The 19,816-nt window shown below is 41.2% G+C and overlaps 1 protein-coding gene across 1 annotated transcript; it reads left to right on the forward strand.

The window, feature by feature from the left end:
* The first annotated feature begins 270 nt into the window (after positions 1-270).
* Positions 271-14,612, forward strand: Ddx18 (DEAD-box helicase 18). The gene is made up of 14 exons (XM_004836086.3): positions 271-454; positions 1,889-2,425; positions 4,442-4,564; positions 6,222-6,357; positions 6,734-6,834; positions 6,937-7,136; positions 7,224-7,338; positions 7,977-8,116; positions 8,777-8,938; positions 9,267-9,419; positions 10,198-10,311; positions 11,919-11,975; positions 12,483-12,660; positions 14,014-14,612. The coding sequence occupies exons 1-14, from the start codon at positions 370-372 to the stop codon at positions 14,154-14,156; spliced, it is 2,244 nt and encodes a 747-aa protein (XP_004836143.1). The 5' UTR covers positions 271-369; the 3' UTR covers positions 14,157-14,612.
* Positions 14,613-19,816: the final 5,204 nt, after the last annotated feature.

Genomic DNA, 19,816 nt, shown 5'->3' on the forward strand with positions numbered 1-19,816 from the left:
CTTGCAATGGGGAACAGGATTTTCAGAGACACATGATTACTTATATTCTCCACTAGACTTGGTTGATTCAATTTCTATACAAAGGAAATTCAAACTATCAAATTCCCAAAACCCTAAATGCACAGCCAGCTCTATCATAAGGCAAACTCCATAAGCTACTGACCTCCACTACCCTCGGGGGCGCTGCACAGATATGGTCGCCAAAAGCAGCACCGCGCCGGTGCCTCCTATTCTTTCCGCCCCGCCGAGCTCAGTAGTTCCTGTGTCGCACTTCCGGTTGGCTGAGCTGCGCACGTGTGTCCCGGAAGGAAGTAACGTCAGCCAGAAGAATTGAGCCGGGCGCCTCGGTGAAGTCGTCTCTTCGCCGGTATGTCGCACTTGCAGATGAAACTCCTGCGCAAGAAGATCGAGAAGCGGAACCTCAAATTGCGGCAGCGGAACCTAAAGCTACAGGGTGAGCTGTGCTGAGCTGGCGGTGGCTGAGGGGCGGGGTGGAGCGGAGCCGGCAGCCAGGGCATCCCCCGGGTTGGCCAGCACTGCTCCTCTCCTCCGTGTGGCCCCAGGTCTGCATCTGAGCCGTAGGAGCATCCCTCCGTCCGTCGCTTACCTTGGATTACATCTAGAGGCAGAGGGTTGCCTTCCAGACTCGCGGCTAGGCTTCCAACTAAGCCTGCCTTTTCATCTTCACCTTAGTTCATTTTTGACTGGCTCACCACCTTCAGGCCCACTAAGTCCCCCTTCGCTCCCCATTCCAAACACTAGTGGAACTTTTATTTCGGCTTACCTTCCAGTCTCATCTTGAGTTTAATTCATGCATTTCTTTACCCAAAAGCTTAAGCGCTCTCTTCACAGCATCACGCACCCTGTAGACGACTCTTGTAGCGCTTCCTTGTTTTCAGCTCCGAAGGTGTCATCTGCACACTGCACACGTGTATGCGAAGCCTCTCCTTACCCGTGTTCTTATCGCTCCCTGCTTTTAGGTTCTTAATTCCTTAAGAATTTATATATTTGTGTTCTGCAAAATGATTTAAATCGAAAAGATTTTACCAAAGTAGTACCTTTTTTACCTCGTTTGCAGTCCCAATTTCCTGACAGTGGACCGGAAATCTTGAAGTGATGTGTCAACTGTTGAGGTTCTCTGCAGGTCCCCAAGGATATTTCCTAGCCCCAAGTGATTTTCAACAGACAGTAATTGATTGTAAGAAATCCTGGAGTAGGCAGTAGATTTATGGGTTTTAGGGATGTGTTTTGGAGTTCCCTTATATCTTCAGTTCTTGTAGAATGATTAACATTATTAAGTACCTCTTGGTGTAGGCATAAGTAACAATCTGAACAAAAAGTAATATTCTTACATTTTCTTCTGTATGTAGACAAAAACTTCAGTAAGATATTCTTGGGTATTTGTATATGAAAAATATTGGACAAATAATTTAGTTCATTAAATTTTCAATTCACTGTGTTCTAGAAGCGTTGAAGTTGAATGTTGTGAAATTATATGACAAGTGGTACTTGTATGAATAAGATTTAAATGTCTTTTTCAACAAATCAATTAATTTTGTTTATCAAGTATTAAGAAAACTATTTTTGTTAACTGCCACTGTGTGGTCCCATAAGGTTTTTTGTTTTTTGAAGTTTTCCTGTCCCAAATGCCTAAGAGATGGATTGGGTCTTTTGAAATTAAGAAATCAATATGGCTTTCCCTTTTCCAGCATTTTTCCTTAAAAAAAAAAAAAAGCTTACTTTTAGTTAGTCGAACATCAAAAATTACAATTAGTTTGAACAGTGAACATGAAAGAGTAGAAAAATGTAAGTAAATTCAGTCATGGAATTTCTCAATGTTTCTGATAAGCCTTCCCTTTGTCATAGTGTATGTTCTGTTTTTAAACAGGAGCCTCAAATGTGAGCCTGACAGAAACTCAAAATGGCAATGTGCCCAAAGAAACAGCAAGAGTTGGAGAAAGAGTGAAAAAATCCATAAAACATTCAGTGAATGTGGGCTTGTCCAAAGCTCAAAGTAGAGATGTGCCTGAAGAAACACAGAATGTTAAGAAATCTCTAAAACATTCTGTAAACGTGGGCTCATCAGATGCTCAAAACAGGGATGTGCCTGAAAAAACTGGGAAAGTTAAGAAATCCCTAAAACAGTCTGTTAATTCAAGCTTGTCAGAAGCTCAAAATGGAGATGAGCCTGAAAGAATAGGGAGAGTTAAAAAAGTTAAAAAATCTCTAAAAAATTCTCTGAACATGGGTTTATCAGAAGCTCAAAATGGAAATGAGTCTGAAGAAACAGTGAAAAATGTCAAAGTTCAAAAGTCCCCCCACAAATCTACCATATTAACCAATGGAGGAGCAGTAACACCATCTCCTGATTCAGAATCGAAAAAGGAAAAGAAGAAGAGAAAAATGATGAATGATGCTGGGCCTGGTAAATACTTCCTTTTCTTTGAACTTCAGACATTCAGATAGTTTCTCACAGTTATCGTTCCACTTTCCTCTATTATTATTGTGTTAATATGATATATAAGAATTCCTTGGGCTCATCAGTATACCAGAGGTTAGCAATGTATGACTTTTTGTCAGTTAACTGGGCTTTTTAATGATAAACAGAACATCCTGTGGCATAATATTTTAGTTTTACATATTTGAAAGCAGAATTACCAACACTAAAGAAATCTGGAGTGGTTGTAAGGATCTCTCCCTAGGCCTTTCTATGTCAGGGAACTTGACATTAATGTTTTATTTCATTTGCCTCTTCTTTTTGCCCTCATTCCTTCCATTTCAATACTATAAATTCCTCCCCATTTAGACAGAAATTTAGTTACAAAGTATATACAGTGGCATTTAGGAACGTTATAAACAAATGAAGTATTAATTCCCAAGCGAGTGGACTAGTCAGAATAATGTTGATGGAGGGAGAGAGGGAAGGAAGATGACTGAATTTACCAAACTCCTCATGTGGAGGGGTGAGCATTTTAATTGAGATATGGATAAGCAGAGATTTCCAGGTAGGATAACACAGGTCAGCAAACTCCCTGGCCTTCCACCTGTTTTTGTTAGGTAAAGCTTTATGGGATCAAAGAAATGCCCATATGTTTGCTTTGTTTTTATTACAGTGGAGACTGTGCCCTGCGGTACCCAAAATATTTATCAGACCTTTATGGAAAGTTTGACAACTCCTGAGATAGAACAGTCTATGGATGTATTTTATCTGAAGAAAAGGTTTCATTTAGAAAGAAACTATGAAGTTTTCCAAACATGTATGGCTGTCTTCATCCTTCCTACAAAGCAATAAATGTGTAGGTTATGAGAAATTGCTTAAGTAAAACAAGATAGAAAATATCATGATAATTGGGAATTAATTTTGATGTAAAGTGATTGTAATCCTACTCTAAAATTATTAGTGGCTTTAGGATTGCTCTGAATATCCCCGAAGAAAGTAACATTTCTACTTTCAAGCACTGAAATCACAGAACTGGGAGTTTTAAACTGTGGGTAAACTTTAAGAATGAAAGGGCCGGGGATTTAGCTCAGTGGTTCCGTCACCTGCCTTGCAAGTGGAAGGACCCAAGTTCCATCCCCAGTACCAAAAAAAAAAAAAAAAAAGAATGAAGGCAAAAGTAAGAAGCCAAGGATGCAGTTGATGACATCCATGGCTTTTGAACATATGAGTCTTACAAGGTGACCATTTCCCAGAAGAGTTGGAATAGAATACAGGGTAAAAGCCACCCTGGACTACAGAGTCCTGAGTTCTGATTTAGATCATTTTTGTTCAGTAAGTGCCATAAATTTATATAAAAGCCTAATGTGGTAGTAAACCCATTAATCCTAGAAGGAACCTTTAAGAGAGTTATAGGTAGAACTAGAAAAGTACTGTAGTTTGGGACCTTATTGTGAAAGTTGTGCATATAGAAGTGAAGGTAGGAAGGCCTACTCTTCCTCCGTCACCACTTAAAAGCCTAGAAACAGCCTGGTACTTATCGCCAGCTAAGTAAATCATTGCTTTTGCCTTACAGTCTATCTCTAGAAACATGAAGTGTGTGCTTTTTTACAAAAATGACTTTTATAAAACTAATGGTAAATGGCATGAGCATAAAAAATCAGTTCTAACAGTTTTTTTAAATTATGCTAATCAGTTCTGGTTTTCGCTCAGTGAAGTACATCAAACTCATAATTAGAACCCTTATATAGTTTAATTGAACTTTTAAGTTTTTTTAAACAAGATAATGCAGTATATTAAGAAGCCTAAAACATGTTGGCAAGTCTGTGTGTACCCAGAGTTTTAAATATGACCAGTTCTTTCATGGAAAGCAGAGATTCTTAACAAATTCATATTGAATATGTTTGAGAAAATATACCCAATTGTATCACAAATCATTTGTTGATCTCATTCAGTATTTTCATTTTAAGAGAAAACAATTTGTTTTGTTCTTTAAAACCAAAGATACAAAAAAAGCAAAAACTGAAGAAAGTACCAAGACTCGTGAACAAACAGAAGATGGTGTGGGGAAATCAGATGGTGAGGAAGGTGACGGTGAAGTGCCCAGCCTGCCCCTGGGACTGACAGGTAACTTCTAGAAAGTTCCAGATTCATCTTCTGAGAAACATCATATCTCCCTGGTTATACAATTGAAGGTTCAGACGTGATGTTTAGCTTACTGGAAAAAGTAAATTTCAACAAGAAATGTTTTTATGTTCTCTGCTCCTTTTTTTCTCTTTATCTTCTACCTTGTGATGCCTTGGTACTTTTTGTTCCTTCCCCTTTTTTTCTTTCTTCCACTCCTAACATTTAAATATTTTTATGTGGACACAGCTTCTGAGATGCTGCTTCTTTGATTCACTTTTCTTTTGAGGGAGTAGATCTCACTGTTGCCCAGGCTGGACTCCAACTTGCAATCCTCTTGCCTCCGCCTCCCAAGTAGCAGATTGCAAACATGTGCCACAGTATTCGGCTGTTTTATCCTTTGCTAAGGCTCTTTCCTTGTTGTAGTAGGAAAATTGGGGCCTCAGAAGTCTGGGTAGCAGAGGATAATACAAACTCATTTACTAATGAAGGAAGGATAAAGGGCAGGCTTTTGCCAAATAAACCTCTTTTGGCCTTGGTTCATGAATAAAGTCAACAGTTTAGAATTTGCTGCTCCAAAGCAGAAGTTTCTGGGAATGGCTTGAGCTGTTGTTTAGTTTGGGCCTTTTTGTTTTTGTAAAAGTATGAATGTGTAGCCCCAGGCATGCTTAATCAAAATTATGGAGGTTGGCAGGGGTTGCAGCTCATTGATAAAGCACTTGCTTAGCATGGATGAGGCTCCAAGCTCTATCCTTAGCACTAGAGGGGAAAAATTATCTAGCTAAAAATGTCAGTTCCTGTATTTCTTAACTGACAATGGAAGTGTATAATAAATTATTGTAAATTGAAAACTTGAGTAAAAAATAGACTTACTGTACCTAACATCATAGCCTAGCCTACCTTAAGCATGCTCGGCGCTCTTAACATTGGCCTACAGTTGGACAAAATCACCTACCATAAAGCCTGCTTTATTTAATAGAGTGTTGAATATCGCATATAATTTATCAAATCATATTAAAAGTGAAAAACAGAGTGGTTATATGGATATGCTTTATACCATCATAAACTTGACAGATTGTTAGTTGAACTGTCTGTCATAAATTTGGGACCATCATTATTGCCAAGGCTGACAATTCCTGGTTTATGGACTGGTGTGGAGTGGGGTGTTCCCGGAGTATTTTGATCCCTTCCCCTGCTGAAGAACCACTATACCTCTTGAAGTCTGGATTCATTCTAGTGTTCTGTGGCTATATTTGACTCTTTTCATTGTCTTTCTCAAATGAGATTGGCTACTTTTTGGTTAATTTCATAATCAGTATTTATTATGCATAATGTTTTCACTTTATATCAGATTTCATAAACATTTCATTTCTTTCTGGGCTTTTTTAAATCTTTAGCATTTTCATTTTATATAAATATTTCAGTTATACCTCCTCTGCACTCCTTATTTTTATTAAGTATAGGCTCTGGGCTTTAAATTCCAAAGCTATCAGCAGTGGAGAGACTTCAAAAACTATAGTTTTTTTCCTGAATATCACATGGGAACGATTGGAGTTTAGTCTTTTGTTACTGTAAGAAACTCTTAAGCAAAACTAATTTAGGTAACTAGCTGTATTAACTTTTAAAAAATAAATTTACTAATGATAAATAATCTTTTCAGGAGCTTTTGAGGATACTTCCTTTGCTTCACTGACTAATCTTGTCAATGAAAACACTCTGAAGGCAATAAAAGAAATGGGTTTTACAAACATGACTGAAATTCAACATAAAAGTATTAGACCACTTCTGGAAGGCAGGTATGATTAATATTGATGCTTGGGCATTAGTAGCTGTTTTTAGGATTGTGAGATTATAAAGAAAATAACAGTATGATCTATTAATTTTGCACTGTGTGTCGTGTCATGTATCCAGCCTGTATTGGAAGCTTCAGGTGATCTGATGCATGAAGAAAAGTGTTCATGTCTCTCTGTAACATGGCTCTTATGTCTGAGTTTGATGTATAACTCAAGGGGATGATATTGGTGTTAGTGAGGCATGGACTGGGTCGTTGTGTTCTAGCTTAGTGTCTAAAGCATGTGCATAGTGCGTGTTGAGTGTTCATTAAATAATTGTTGAATGAGTAGATTAATGTCTTTCTCCTTTCCTGTTTTTTTTTTTTTTTTAATTATTTAGGGATCTTTTAGCAGCTGCAAAAACAGGCAGTGGCAAGACCCTTGCATTTCTCATTCCTGTGATTGAACTCATTGTTAAGTTAAAGTTCATGCCCAGGAATGGTAAGCTTCTCATCTTTTTCTGTCATTGTATCACTTGAAATTTATTGTGGCTTGTAGGGACTTATGATTTGACTGACTGTCTTAGCATTTTTTTGCCTTTAGGAACAGGGGCCCTTATTCTGTCACCTACTAGAGAACTGGCCATGCAGACTTTTGGTGTTCTTAAGGAGCTGATGACTCACCACGTTCACACATATGGGTTGATCATGGGTGGCAGTAACAGATCTGCTGAAGCACAGAAACTTGCTAATGGAATCAACATCATAGTGGCCACACCAGGCCGCCTCCTGGACCATATGCAAGTAGGATGCTGTTGCCTAGTGGTTCTTCGGGTCTTTTATAAAACAAACTTGACAACTGACAATTTTTCTTTCCATTTGTTTTGTTAGAATACCCCAGGGTTTATGTATAAAAACCTACAGTGTCTGGTTATTGATGAGGCAGATCGCATCTTGGATGTTGGCTTTGAAGAAGAATTAAAGCAAATTATTAAACTTCTGCCAAGTAAGTAGGAAGCATCTGTGTGTCTTCAGAGTAAGTGATAGGTGTTCTTGGAGGAACACTGTTATGTGAATATCAGGACTTGACTGTGGCCAAATGAAGTAGGTGTGTCAGTTTCCTCCTCTGCCATCTTACCCTCCTACCTTATCTAACATCTCCCAAGTAGCCAGTTTCTTTGCCTTCTGTATTATATTTGATTTGCACATACCTCAGTTACAGTCTTGCCGCATTATAAACTGCTTATATCTGTAGTAAAGCCACTATGCCATTCATTATACGATTTATGTCTTGAAGCTGTATTGAAGTATAATTGGCATAGAAAGCTGTACATACTTAAAATCTATAATTTTTCCCATGGAAACCATCACTGCAGTCAAAATCATGAATGTGTCCTTCACCCTCAGAAGTTTCCTTATGTCCTTGTGCAGTTATTCCCTGCTTCCCCTCCTCACACATGTCGCTTCTCCCGGGAGACTGCTGATCTTTTTACTGTCACTGTACACCATCTTGCATGCATCTTAGCTATCATTTTTAGACATAAAGTTCACCCTTTGTAATATTTGTGTAGCCCTTAGTAATTGTGTTTGTAATTGTGAACTAATTATGAAGATTCCACTTATATTTATGTATGTCTTTTTCAGTACGCAGACAGACCATGCTCTTTTCTGCCACACAAACTCGAAAAGTTGAAGACCTAGCAAGGATTTCTTTGAAAAAAGAGCCGTTATATGTTGGTGTGGATGATGACAAAACTAATGCCACAGTGGATGGTCTTGAGCAGGTACTTTTTAAAATAAATAACTTGAAACTTGAAGGTGTTTCCTTGTAATTGTTCAGAAATCATCCAAAAAGTAAATGGGCTTATGAACTTTGAAATCAAATAGAAGTTGCATATTGGGTCTCTGACTCTCCTGGTGTAAAATACCATGAACTCTGAGTAATTTGATCAGCTCTCTGCTCTGTTGATACTGCTCGTCATATGGGGAGAATTATTAATCACTCAAGTTTAAAGCAGTAAAAAAGGTTTTCATAGCCTCTGTAAGGTTCAGGATGAGTTGAGTAATGGAAAGGCACTTTGGGGTGGTGCTTGGCTTTGAACAGTAAAAGAGAGGTGACCTCTGCAAGTCGTATTGATGAAACTAACTTTAAGATCGAGTCTTCTGATGAATACATTTCTTGTAACTTGATGTAGCTTAGAAGTTTCAGTTGGTTTAGTTTTTAAATGCTACAAGAAGGGCCGGGATATAGCTCAGTTTTAGAGCACTTTTCTAGCTTGAGCAAGGCCCTGGATTCCATCTCCAGCACAATAAGTAATCTACATGCATGCTGTAGGAAAGGCCTCATGGTATATGGCTGTTTTTGTCAGTGCTCTCCAGTATTGTTTTGTGAAACTGAAAGTGTCAGTTGACTAACTGTATCTGTTTACCCAAACCATTTCTAGGGATATGTTGTTTGTCCCTCTGAGAAGAGATTCCTTCTGCTTTTTACATTCCTTAAGAAAAACCGAAAGAAGAAACTCATGGTCTTCTTTTCATCCTGTATGTCTGTGAAATACCACTACGAGTTGCTGAACTACATTGATTTGCCTGTCTTGGCCATTCATGTAAGTGATTGTTTACAAGTTTAACAGTAGGTTAAGGGTATGAGTTCTGTAGATTGTGGAATTGGAGTTGTTGCTCTCTTCTAAGTGTAGTTCTGAGTCATTGGCTCACGTTTGGGTGGTCAGTGCCATGGAGAAGAGCTCTGCTGCATGCGAGGGACGTGGACTGCAAAGGAGTAGAACACCACCTTCTTCTGGGGGCTGCAGTCCAGTTGGGGAAGTAGGACTAGGCCAGGGAGTGACCTTTAGATACAGTCGGGTAACAAGTCTGCAGTGGGGTATACATGTAGATGTCCCAGAAACAATTCAGAATGGATTTTTTTTCCTTTAGGGAAAGCAGAAGCAAAATAAGCGTACAACGACATTCTTCCAGTTCTGCAATGCAGATTCAGGGATATTATTGTGTACAGATGTGGCAGCGAGAGGGCTGGATATTCCTGAGGTCGACTGGATTGTTCAGTATGACCCTCCAGATGACCCTAAGGTAACTGGCATCCGGGCTGTCATCAGAATGGCTGTGTGTGAAAGAGTGCACATACCGTCCAGGTTCCCTGAGAAATACGTTCATGTTCATAAGGATTGGCCCTTCTGTGTAGCCAGTCTGCAGAACTCGAGTTCATTAACTAGGGCATTGCAAACCCAGCAGGGATGTGCAGTGAGTTTGAGAGGCATCAGTGGGTCTCAAGTGAATGATGTTAGAGCCTTGGAGTGATATGTCCAGAGCAACAGATGTCTGAAGGAAATAACTCTGGCTTAAGGTAGATAAAATTGTGTAACATTTATAATAGAATAAGCTTCATTAACTATTTTCAAGGAGCTGGGGATTTATCTCAGTGGTGCCGCCACCTGCCTTGCAAGCACAAGGTCCTGAGTTCGATCCCTGGTAAAAAAATAAAAACAAAACTATGTTTAGCAAGCAAAGAGTATAATAAATTGACACTTGTAAAAGCCATTTTGAAGATTAATTACACTTAGTACTCATTAGGTCACGGTGCTAATGTGAACATGATGTGCAGCCTTTTCATAGCCTTGGTCATTGACCTGTTAGCATTTAGGGATGGTGTTGGCAGAGAGAATTCCAGCCTGACCCTGTAGAGGACCTGGTGAAGGGGAGTGCGCCCTCCTGTGCGGGAGGCGCACCCTCTCCCCTTACAGAGGTACTGCCTGCCTCTGCCTGGAGGGCACATGCATAATGCAGCGTGTTGATAACAGGCCGCTGTGGAGGTCAGTCCCTTAACTTGGATTTTCTTTCTCCTTCAAAGGAATATATTCATCGTGTGGGTAGAACAGCCAGAGGCCTGAACGGAAGAGGGCATGCCTTGCTCATTTTACGCCCAGAAGAGTTGGGTTTCCTTCGTTACTTGAAGCAGTCCAAGGTATAGATCCTTGCATGTGGAATCTTAGGTTGGGACAAGATTCCTTTTGGTGCAGGGGTTGTGAGCAGATGCCATTTCTAGATGTATCAGGACAGTCTCAAGTCAAGGCATTGTTGTTAAAAGTCATGTCACAGACAAAGAAGATTTCCATGCTTCGGGCCCAGCCCTCCAGCTCTGTGATGCTCAGCAGTGCCTCTGTGTCCTGGTTTCTCCTCCCCCATTCCCTGTACCCCTGCTTCAACCTCCTCTACTCCCTGGGCTCCCTTACATTTTTACCTCTGGTTATGTCTACGTCTCCTCCAGGTAACTTTGTTTCTTGCCTTATATGAAGCGGTGGGATCCCCTTCACTCCTGCTTCTGCCTCCTCCTCCACCTCCTTTTGTCCCTTTTTCAACTTCTGCCCTTAACTCTGCCTTGTACTTAGCACTTAACCATCTCATCTCCTTATAGAGTATGACTTCTGCCCTTAACCCACTCTCCTGCCTCTGCCTCCAGGGTGGCTACTGCCTACTGCCTTTCCCCAGTCTGCCTTTCCGGGAAAGTTGGTTTATATTTTTTCAGTTACCTCCCACTCAGTCTTCAGCCAACTTAATCAGATTTTGGCCTGATTTCATCCTACCAGCACAGAACTGTCAAAGCCTTAAATGGTTCTTTGTTGCTGAGCCACGTGGTTGAGTGTCAGGCCTTCTTTTCCATGACACTTGGCTCCTCCTCAGCCTTCCAGACAGTCTTGCTAGAGGGTTTCTTCTACCCTATAACTCAGTGCAGTTCCCTGAAATTTCCCTACAGCCTTGGCACACTCTAGAAGCTGTTTTTCGGCCTCTCCTGAATCCTCTTTTTCAGCCAGTTGCTCTCTCTTCTGCAAAGCTATCTCTGATTTCCTGCCCTCCTGCCCTCCGTGTCCCTCCAACGCACATGCTCTGAGTTGTTCTCTCATTTTCCTGTGTTCTCCTCAAGACTGCGAGCATACTCTCTGGGCAGGGTCCAGGACTTGGGCACCTACTTTTTTCCCAGTATCTAGCACAGGTCTTGTGCTTTTCTATTTATTTACTAAATGCTGAGTGAGGGTAGATCATTCTTGTAGGTGTTTGTGGTCCTCATGGCCTCTGGTGTCATAAGCACCACCCACAGGGGGCAGAATGGTGTTAAGGCCCTTTTTCTGACATGCAAGAAAAGGGCTAATGGTCCTAACCAGAAGCTTTAGGCTGCTTCATCGGTCCAAATAAGCTGGGCCAAAGAGATCACCAGAGAGAGGTACTTCGCCAACTCATTGTCCCTGTGTGGTTCCTTGTCTTAGCTTACTAGGAAGGAAGGGATAAGGCCCCTTCGCGTGATTCAAGTGAACTTAGTAGAGCAGAGCTGGAAGCCTTTGTTGACATGGGGAGACTGGAAAAAGCAGATTTTGCTACCTACCCTGAGGGAATTCCACAGGCCTGGGCATCCCTTCCTGTCTTTAGGAGCTGCTGAGCTACATTAAAACCACTGCTGCTTGGCTCCACTCAATTTCCCTCACTGGTTATGAGACATTTTTCACTTTTTTCATTCATCTAAAAATCTGAATGTTAATCATCCTGGTATATTAATCTTTATTCTTTGTTGTTTTCTAGGTTCCATTAAGTGAATTTGACTTTTCCTGGTCTAAAATTTCTGACATTCAGTCTCAGGTACACCTCCTACCCCGACCTGCCCTTTTTTGTGTTACCATTTATTGTGTTTCACTGGGAGGCGCTGTCGTCTAAGTCTGCCCTTTGTAAGGTGGGACATAGGCTGTGTAATCCTTAAGGTTTCTTGCCATGTTCTCTTCCTTCTGTTAGTCCAGGCCTATGAGAATTTGGCCATTGTTCTTACCACAACACCATTCTGCAACTAATCCAAAGCCTAGAGCAAATGTGTTACAACAACTGTTTTTGCAAGATAAATTTTTCTAATGTTTGAGCTCTGCATTTTTATTTTGTTAAAACTCATGTTTAGCCAGGTATAACATGCACATAGACAGTCCTAGCACTCTGGGAGACTGAAGCAGGAGAATTGAAAGCACTGAGAGACTGAAGCTTGGCAGTTCAGCAACTTAGCAAGACCTTGTTTTAAAATTAAAAAACAAAAAAGGGCTGGGGATAGAGCTCAGTGTGAAGGCCCTGGGTTCAAAAGTACAATGTTTCTTTCTATTTCAGCTTGAAAAATTGATTGAAAAGAACTATTTTCTTCATAAATCAGCCCAAGAAGCATACAAGTCTTATATACGAGCATATGATTCCCATTCTCTGAAGCAGATCTTTGATGTTAATAACCTAAATTTGCCCCAGGTTGCTCTGTCATTTGGTTTCAAGGTGCCTCCTTTTGTTGATCTCAGTATCCTTTTTATTGTTACTAAGTCAACTTGCAACCAGGGAGCAAAAGCTTGTGGGGGACATTTTGGACTTAACAGCAGGTTGGTGTGTTGTCTGGCTGCCAACCAGAGCCTCTGGTGTCTATCCTGCATGGGCCATTGAAGTGGTGGGGGGAAGAGGGATTAATTGTCAGGACGGGGCCTGCAGGCACAAAACACCTTAGGACTAAACCCTGGAAAGAGAGAAAGGAATATGACTCAGTGAGAGGCAGAGGTAAGCTGTTCATTCATAGCAGAAGCACAGAGGTAAGCTAGAGCTCAGGTGGTAGCTGAGGCTGCACTGCACCAGGTATTTGAAGGAATGGCTAAAGAGAAAGGATGGGATCTTTCAGAGTTATACAGACACTCCTTGTTTAATGACCAAATTCCAGTCTCATGACTGGGTCGTTAACTGAATTAGTCGCCAAATGAGGGATTATGTATAGTATGTACATTGCAATATTCGGAACAAAGATTCCGTCAAAGGAAACTCCAACTGGATGGCTTTGCTTTTATTTACATAACACATGCAGTACTATAATGTATAACAACACAAAACTGCGGTGTGGTACTGTACAGTACAGTCCGCAGAAATTATAGTACTATATAAACAAGGTGTGCGGTACAAAAAGAAGACATTGAAGGTCTATAAACAAGATGTACAGACTCTACCAAAAAAGAGACAGGTTGTAAGTCCAGATAGTCATTAAATGAGTAACTACAAGTAAATGGCACATTTGGCAAAAGAAAATAAAACTTATGTGTTGCTAGGAAGTACTTTCCAGTTGATTCTGTTGGAATTTATGATGTGTTTATTACTGTATTATCAGTGGAAACAGACAGCTAAGACGAGACCCATTCTTAATGCTGCAGTGGTACCTCCCAAGGGGACAGAACCAAATTGAGGTCGCCGTCTCCGTGGTAGACATTGAGTAAATGTTTACTGTAGTGAGTACTGGCTGCCTTGTGACAGGCAGTTCCTTCACTTGGCTGACCATTCCTGAGTCCACTTTAAACAGAAGTGGAAGTCTGTTGTAACACTGAGGATACTTTTTTAATGTGTTCTTATTTCTACTTATCTTGAACTTTGCTGTGTGGAGAAAAAGATTAATGTGATTATCATACTCAGCTTTAAAATCAGTGAATTTTACTCCATAATCTTTTACTCCTGTTACTGTGCAGGTTCGCCACACAAGCTTGTGTCCTCACATTTCCATTTTTTGGGCAAGAGTGTGTTAGAGGGTCAGTGCTGCTGTGCATGGTGGTTTTTTTCTGTGTAGATGTTAGATTACAGTGCATCGCCTTGATTGGTTGATTTCCTTAACATTCACCCGAAGATGTGAACAGCAGTGAAGGCAAGCACAGAAAGAGAGGAGGCGGCGGCGGATTTGGCTACCAGAAAACCAAGAAAGTTGAGAAGTCCAAAATCTTTAAACACATTAGCAAGAAATCTTCAGACAGAAGGCAGTTCTTTCACTGAAGAGAATTTCCTTTGATCTTGAGTAACTCCTAAAATGAATTTTTCCCTTTACAAAGAAATTTTTGTAGTCCTTCAGGCTTTTCTCATCTTTGCTATGATCATAACAATTTTTTAATTTTAAATACTCCTTGCAAAAAATTTGTTACTGTTTTACTCCCAGTACAATTCTCTTTTTGTACCTTTCCTTTATGATACGTGAAGATTTTGTGGCATGGATTGCTAGTTAACTTACTGTGCAGGACTTGGTATTCTGGACAGGTGATGGCAATGCAGAAGAAACTCTAGATTTACTTTTTGCTTTTGTGTCTTGGACATCAAGAGTGGTTTGGAACAGTCCCTGAAAAGGCAGAGCACTTTGAGAAACACCCAGGAAGCAGCTCTAGGTAAAAAGTATTATTTTGATGCCCCTGACTTTAAAACAGCAAGCTTTCCTTAAATAAATAAATAAACAAATAATGGTGATATTTAGGTTTATTTCGAGGTGGTTTGGATTTTGGTAAAACCTTCCAACTCTGTAGCATACTTAAAAGACAAGGGCAGTTATTAGTAGACTTAAAACTGTCTGAGATGACCTAAATTAATCTGTAATTTAACCTGGTTGCTCCTCATCGGGCGGGATTTGTATAAGGAAAGAATTCTTGGCTGTTTAAGGAAATGAAATGAGACTGGGTTACTCTAAAGTAAAAGGAGCCCCTTTTATCTAGCCACAATAACATGTGTGAGTAAGTCTAGAAAGCCAAATACAACCAGCAATTTAAAATTACTATTGCTTTCCTTTGAGAAAAATCAAATTTCATAGTGCTGGTTTTAAGTGTGTTTGGTTTTGAGGATTTTGGGTTTGTTTGTTTTTTTTTTACCACCTACTTTATAAGATTCTCTTTTAGAAGTAGTAGTCTGTACATATGTATATGCACACATCTGTGTAGTTTGGGTTCATTTCCATAGTATTTTGTAAAAATTAAAAGTTTGAGTACTGGTTTATATTTTTTTAAAAGTCCAAGACAGTGCTCACTGTACACCGTCAGATTCTTTGTGAAGAAAAAATTACCTGTTCTAGGTCCATAAAATGAAAAATACATGTATAGTGAAAATTGAAATGAACAGAGAATGGAAAACAAAGGAATGTGTTTTGGGGTAGGACCACTTGATTGAGTTTTGTGTGGTATATCATTACAAAATAGCAAAATTTAGTACCAGTTCAAACTGCTGCCATGCCACTTAATATTGATAGTTCCATTAAATGTAATTATGCAGAGGACATCAAGTGTAGAGAAAGGAATTGGATAAATGGTATGACAGTAGGAAAAGAAGAGTAGAGTCCGCCTCTGCTTGACCATTGCTGTCCTGGCTGGACCTCTTTGGATTTTAGACCTTGACTGCTGAACATCTGGCTTGGCTTCTTGGATTCCCAACTCTTGGCATAAAGTAACTGTTTCTTCAGTACTGTTTGTTTCGGAAACAGTTGTGTTTCAAAAAATACACAAAAGCAAATATTTCGGTATGTGACCTTCCAAGGTTTTATATGCATATTTATACTTTATAATTTTTTGTCAAAAGTGAAGTCATCCTCTGCCACTGCTTACAACCAGCTTGTTTCGTATTTTCTGTGTCATTAAATAATTGCCCCCAGCATTTTATATTTCATTTATGACTGTGCTTTGTTAATCCTTGCTTGGTCTGCCAGATTTGGGCTTCTTGAACACCTACTTGACCCCTTCTGACTCTGTCTCAGCATACCTAATGCCCTTCTTCTTGGTCTGCCTTTGTCAAGCCCCAGTTTGAGTCAGCCTCCAAAGGTTTTGTGAGAAAAGTATACTTGGCTTTAGTATTTGGGTACTGTGGACTGTTGTGGTAGCAAGAGGATCCAGGCTAGGGACATCCAGACAGACAGGCCTCTGTTGCCAGGCCAGGAGGCAAACGTGGGGGAGCCTTTACTAGACTCTTACAAGTTAGACTGGCAGCATCTGCAAGACTCATTGCACACGGGGGCTTCTTTGAGTTCCTGTGCTAAGAACACAGCTGGTGGCAGATGTGAGCAGGTGAGATTTGACAAGTGAGATTAAGTGGCTCCATCCATTAAGGTTAGAAGGCAGCAAGGCAGGGAGCCAAGCAGATCACTTCATGCAAATAGAGGTCTTAAGGTCATCTGGTCTGCAAGCAATGACTAATTATTGCTGTTTGTAAATTGTTTCAGTCTTACCCAGTTCAGTGTAAATAAAGCTGGACTTATGATATCCCAGAAGGGCCCTGTTCATTGATAAATTAAGTAAGGTTTACAGTGTATGCTCAGGAATCATTCCTGGGTCAAATTCCAGCTGTGCTACTTCTCTAGGCCTGTTTCATGAGTGGAAGGAAAGCGATAATGTATACTTCATGAGATGGAGGGAATTAAATGAGCTAAGATGGAGCTTGGAGGATAGTGCCTTATACAGTGCTCTGTACATTTCTGTCTATACATCCAGTGTGAAAAGCTCACCACCAATAGCAGCAGGGATAGGGACTCATCCCATGTCCTGAGCCAGTTTGAACCTTTCAATAAAGACAGATTTTTGGCCGCCTGGTTCCCCTAAAGTGGCTGTCAGGTGGGTTGGTGCCACTTCTAAAGCTACTGTAATACTGTTAGGTGGAGGCAACAACAGTGTGCCCTTAGATAAATATCCCTAATTCATCAAGAATTAGAAGCTCATTGGATGCCAGAAACTATCAAGGACACAGGCAGATATGAGCAGGTCCTTAGGAGGCTAGTTGCACTCTAGAGGTCATCAGTTAGAATACTGTTTTAAATAATGTGAAAATGCAGGTGTGAATTCCAGCTATTCTAGATCTGAAAATCCTGTGGGTTTTGGGGGGTTTTTTTTGATGGGACTGGGGATTGAACCCAGGGCCTTTGCACTGAGCTAGTATATCCCCCACCCTCTTTGTATTTTGAGACATGGTCTCTGTAAGTTGCTAAGTTCCCTAGGCAGCGCTCAAACTTGAGATCCTCTTGCCTCAGCCTCCCAGAGTGCTGCGATTACAGATGTGCACCACTGTTCCTGACCCTCCATCTTGAGTTTCAGTGGATAGATTTTTCTTGCCCTGTCCCAGGGAGACTGTCTAGGCCTTTGGTGGAGCAATGAATCTAGATGATTGTAATGGACAGTTAGTTTGGAGAAAAGCCAGTCTGGAATCCATTCATACACAGTCTCTTACTAAGCTTTTTCTGCTCTGACCTTACAAACTAAAAATGCCCAACACTGGAAGGAACGTATACTCATCCGTGGGTAGAGAGGCAGTTGGGATACACATTCCTGGACTCTGCAAAGGGAAGCACTGTGCTTTTGTTTGAAGGTCTTACTAGGAAGAAGCATGCCTTAGGCAGCCTTTACCAGTGGCACTCCCCTTCCTCAGCTAAAGCCCGAGGTTGCTCATTGTTCCATGGATCACTGGTTTGTTGTCAGCACAGGAGATGAAACCACTTTCCCTTGCCACATGTCCTTGAAAAGAGCTGTTCTCCCCTGTGGGATTCAACATCTCCATCTATAATTTTGGACTGCTGGGTTTGAAGGGCTGTGCTTCATGTGGCCTTCCTGTTTGAAGGCCATTGTATCACTCAAGTGGGTTGTGGAGATCACTTAGGGAGCACCTCACCAGCAGCCAGGGCAGCCTGTGACCTGGGGGTTTTGACAAATGGGGTACACCTGCCTGGGGCCCTGAATAAATATTAATAAAATGAAGGAGCATTGACGGTAGTGGTGATGTCTTCCTCAACCAGATCCCAGAGGCACACGGAACAGCTGTGGCATCTTAAAGCCAATCCGTGATGCATGACAGGCTGTGGTCCTGCCTTTATCTACCCACCTTCCTCCCTACTTGTTCTCGTTGGACCTCTGCAGCCATTTAATGTTTTCAGTTAAACTTTTTTCTGTTTAAATCACAGTGGCCTTTTGTTGCTCACAACTAAGAACCTAGAGATACAACTTGTAAGATGTGTTTTCTGGCTCTGCCCATTTGTAAAATATCCAAGTTGCTTGCTACCATTCCTCCTCTCCTTGCTCCTGAGCTTAGGGAAAGTGGTGATTTCCAGCCACACCAGAACTTGAATCAGCTAGGGCAGTGGTGGCAAACCTATGGCACATGTATTACTGTTTTTCTTTTAAGACAAAAGATGTTAATGTTTTTGTTTTCTCTAAACCAAAACCTCATTATTCAGGTTTAACTTCAGCGTTGGCACTTGGTGATAAATAAGTGAGTTTTGGGTTGCACTTTGCGCACTCATCTCTAAAAGCTTCGCCATCACTGATCTAGGCCAAGGTTGAATTAGGAGGAGGAAGTGGCAAGCCACTACCTCCAGGACAGATCTGGAAAAGCTACTCTGGATCTGGAGGGTTTAGAGATGGGGGTGGGGGGCACTTCTGATATTACCCAGAATCACAGGAGAAATATCCACATCTGAAAAAGAGCAGGCTGAGAGTTATCAGACCTTAACAGGGTGGCAATTCCTACAGCCAGGCAGAATTTACTCTTGAGGCTTTGAGCAAGTGACCTCAAAGTACCTGTTCTCTCATTTGTAGAAAGGGTGGAAGAAATGTCCACAGGGATTACATGAATAGTCGGGTAGTCAGCTATTCAAAATGAGAGCTGTTGATAGTACTACCAAGATCAAAAACAGGAGATGATTAGAAACAAGAATTACCTTCTCCCACTCCCAGCCATCAAAAGGTCAAATGTCAGGTGCTTTAGGCCAACAAACGGCTTAAAGGAGCCCTCTTGCTGGACAAGTCACCTTTCATGTTTTCCTGTGTCCCCAGCAGAGGACTTCTGAAATGTGCCAAAGCCAAAGGACACCTTCTGCCCTGGAACCAGCTAGGCTTAAAGGTATCTTCCCCAGAGGAGTGGGAGTTTTTTGCTTTGTCTATTTTTGTTGGCAGAGGAGTGCTACAGAGTACTGATTCTCTCCACCCTAGAGGAGAGGGCAGAGTAGGGGGAGAGAGGGGCATACATGGGTCCGGCTCTGTTATGCTTAGAGCACGCACTTGGCAAGACATGAAGAACTATGTCTGACTCCAGGCCTTGAGCTAAGCACTCTAACCCCTCCAAACCTCCCAGCCACCCCAGGAAGTACTGTATCACCTTAGTGATTCAAGGAGGAAACAGAAGTCAGAAGAGAGTCCATGGCAACTAGTAAACAAATGGTCCAGCCCGGATCCAAATGGTGTTCTCTTTGGCCCAAAGCCAAGGCACTTTCCCAGTCTGACAGGTTTGGCTTCTAGTCCTGGCTGAGGCTCCAGTAGAAATGGCTGTGGTAGGTGAGACAGCATGGGGCAGTGCCCTTGACTTCATTCTCTGAAAGTGTATTTGAACATTGATTTGGAGGAAGAGCTTAAGGTACAACGGTAGTTCTCATTCTATCCTACAATCTCACAGTGATGGATCTCAGGCAAATCCAGGAAAAATGTACCACAAAGAGAAAATAACCATCTCAGGGCTGAACTCAAGAAGAGCCTTAGGGAGGTGTGGGAGAGTTAAGTCCTGAAGGGCGCTGCAACTGGTAATAGAGTGAAGAGAGGGAGGAAACAAGGTGTCAGGCCGTGTTTTACACAAGCAGAGGCAGTGAGGAGACAGCCTGGAGAGATTTTCAGCTCTACTGTCTGCCCATGTTTCAGTCTGGCTCTGTCACT

The sequence above is a fragment of the Heterocephalus glaber genome, unplaced genomic scaffold (genome assembly GCF_053883595.1).
Source record: "Heterocephalus glaber isolate CG9 unplaced genomic scaffold, H.glaber_assembly_v1.0 deba00000347, whole genome shotgun sequence".
Taxonomy (NCBI): Eukaryota; Metazoa; Chordata; class Mammalia; order Rodentia; family Bathyergidae; genus Heterocephalus; species Heterocephalus glaber.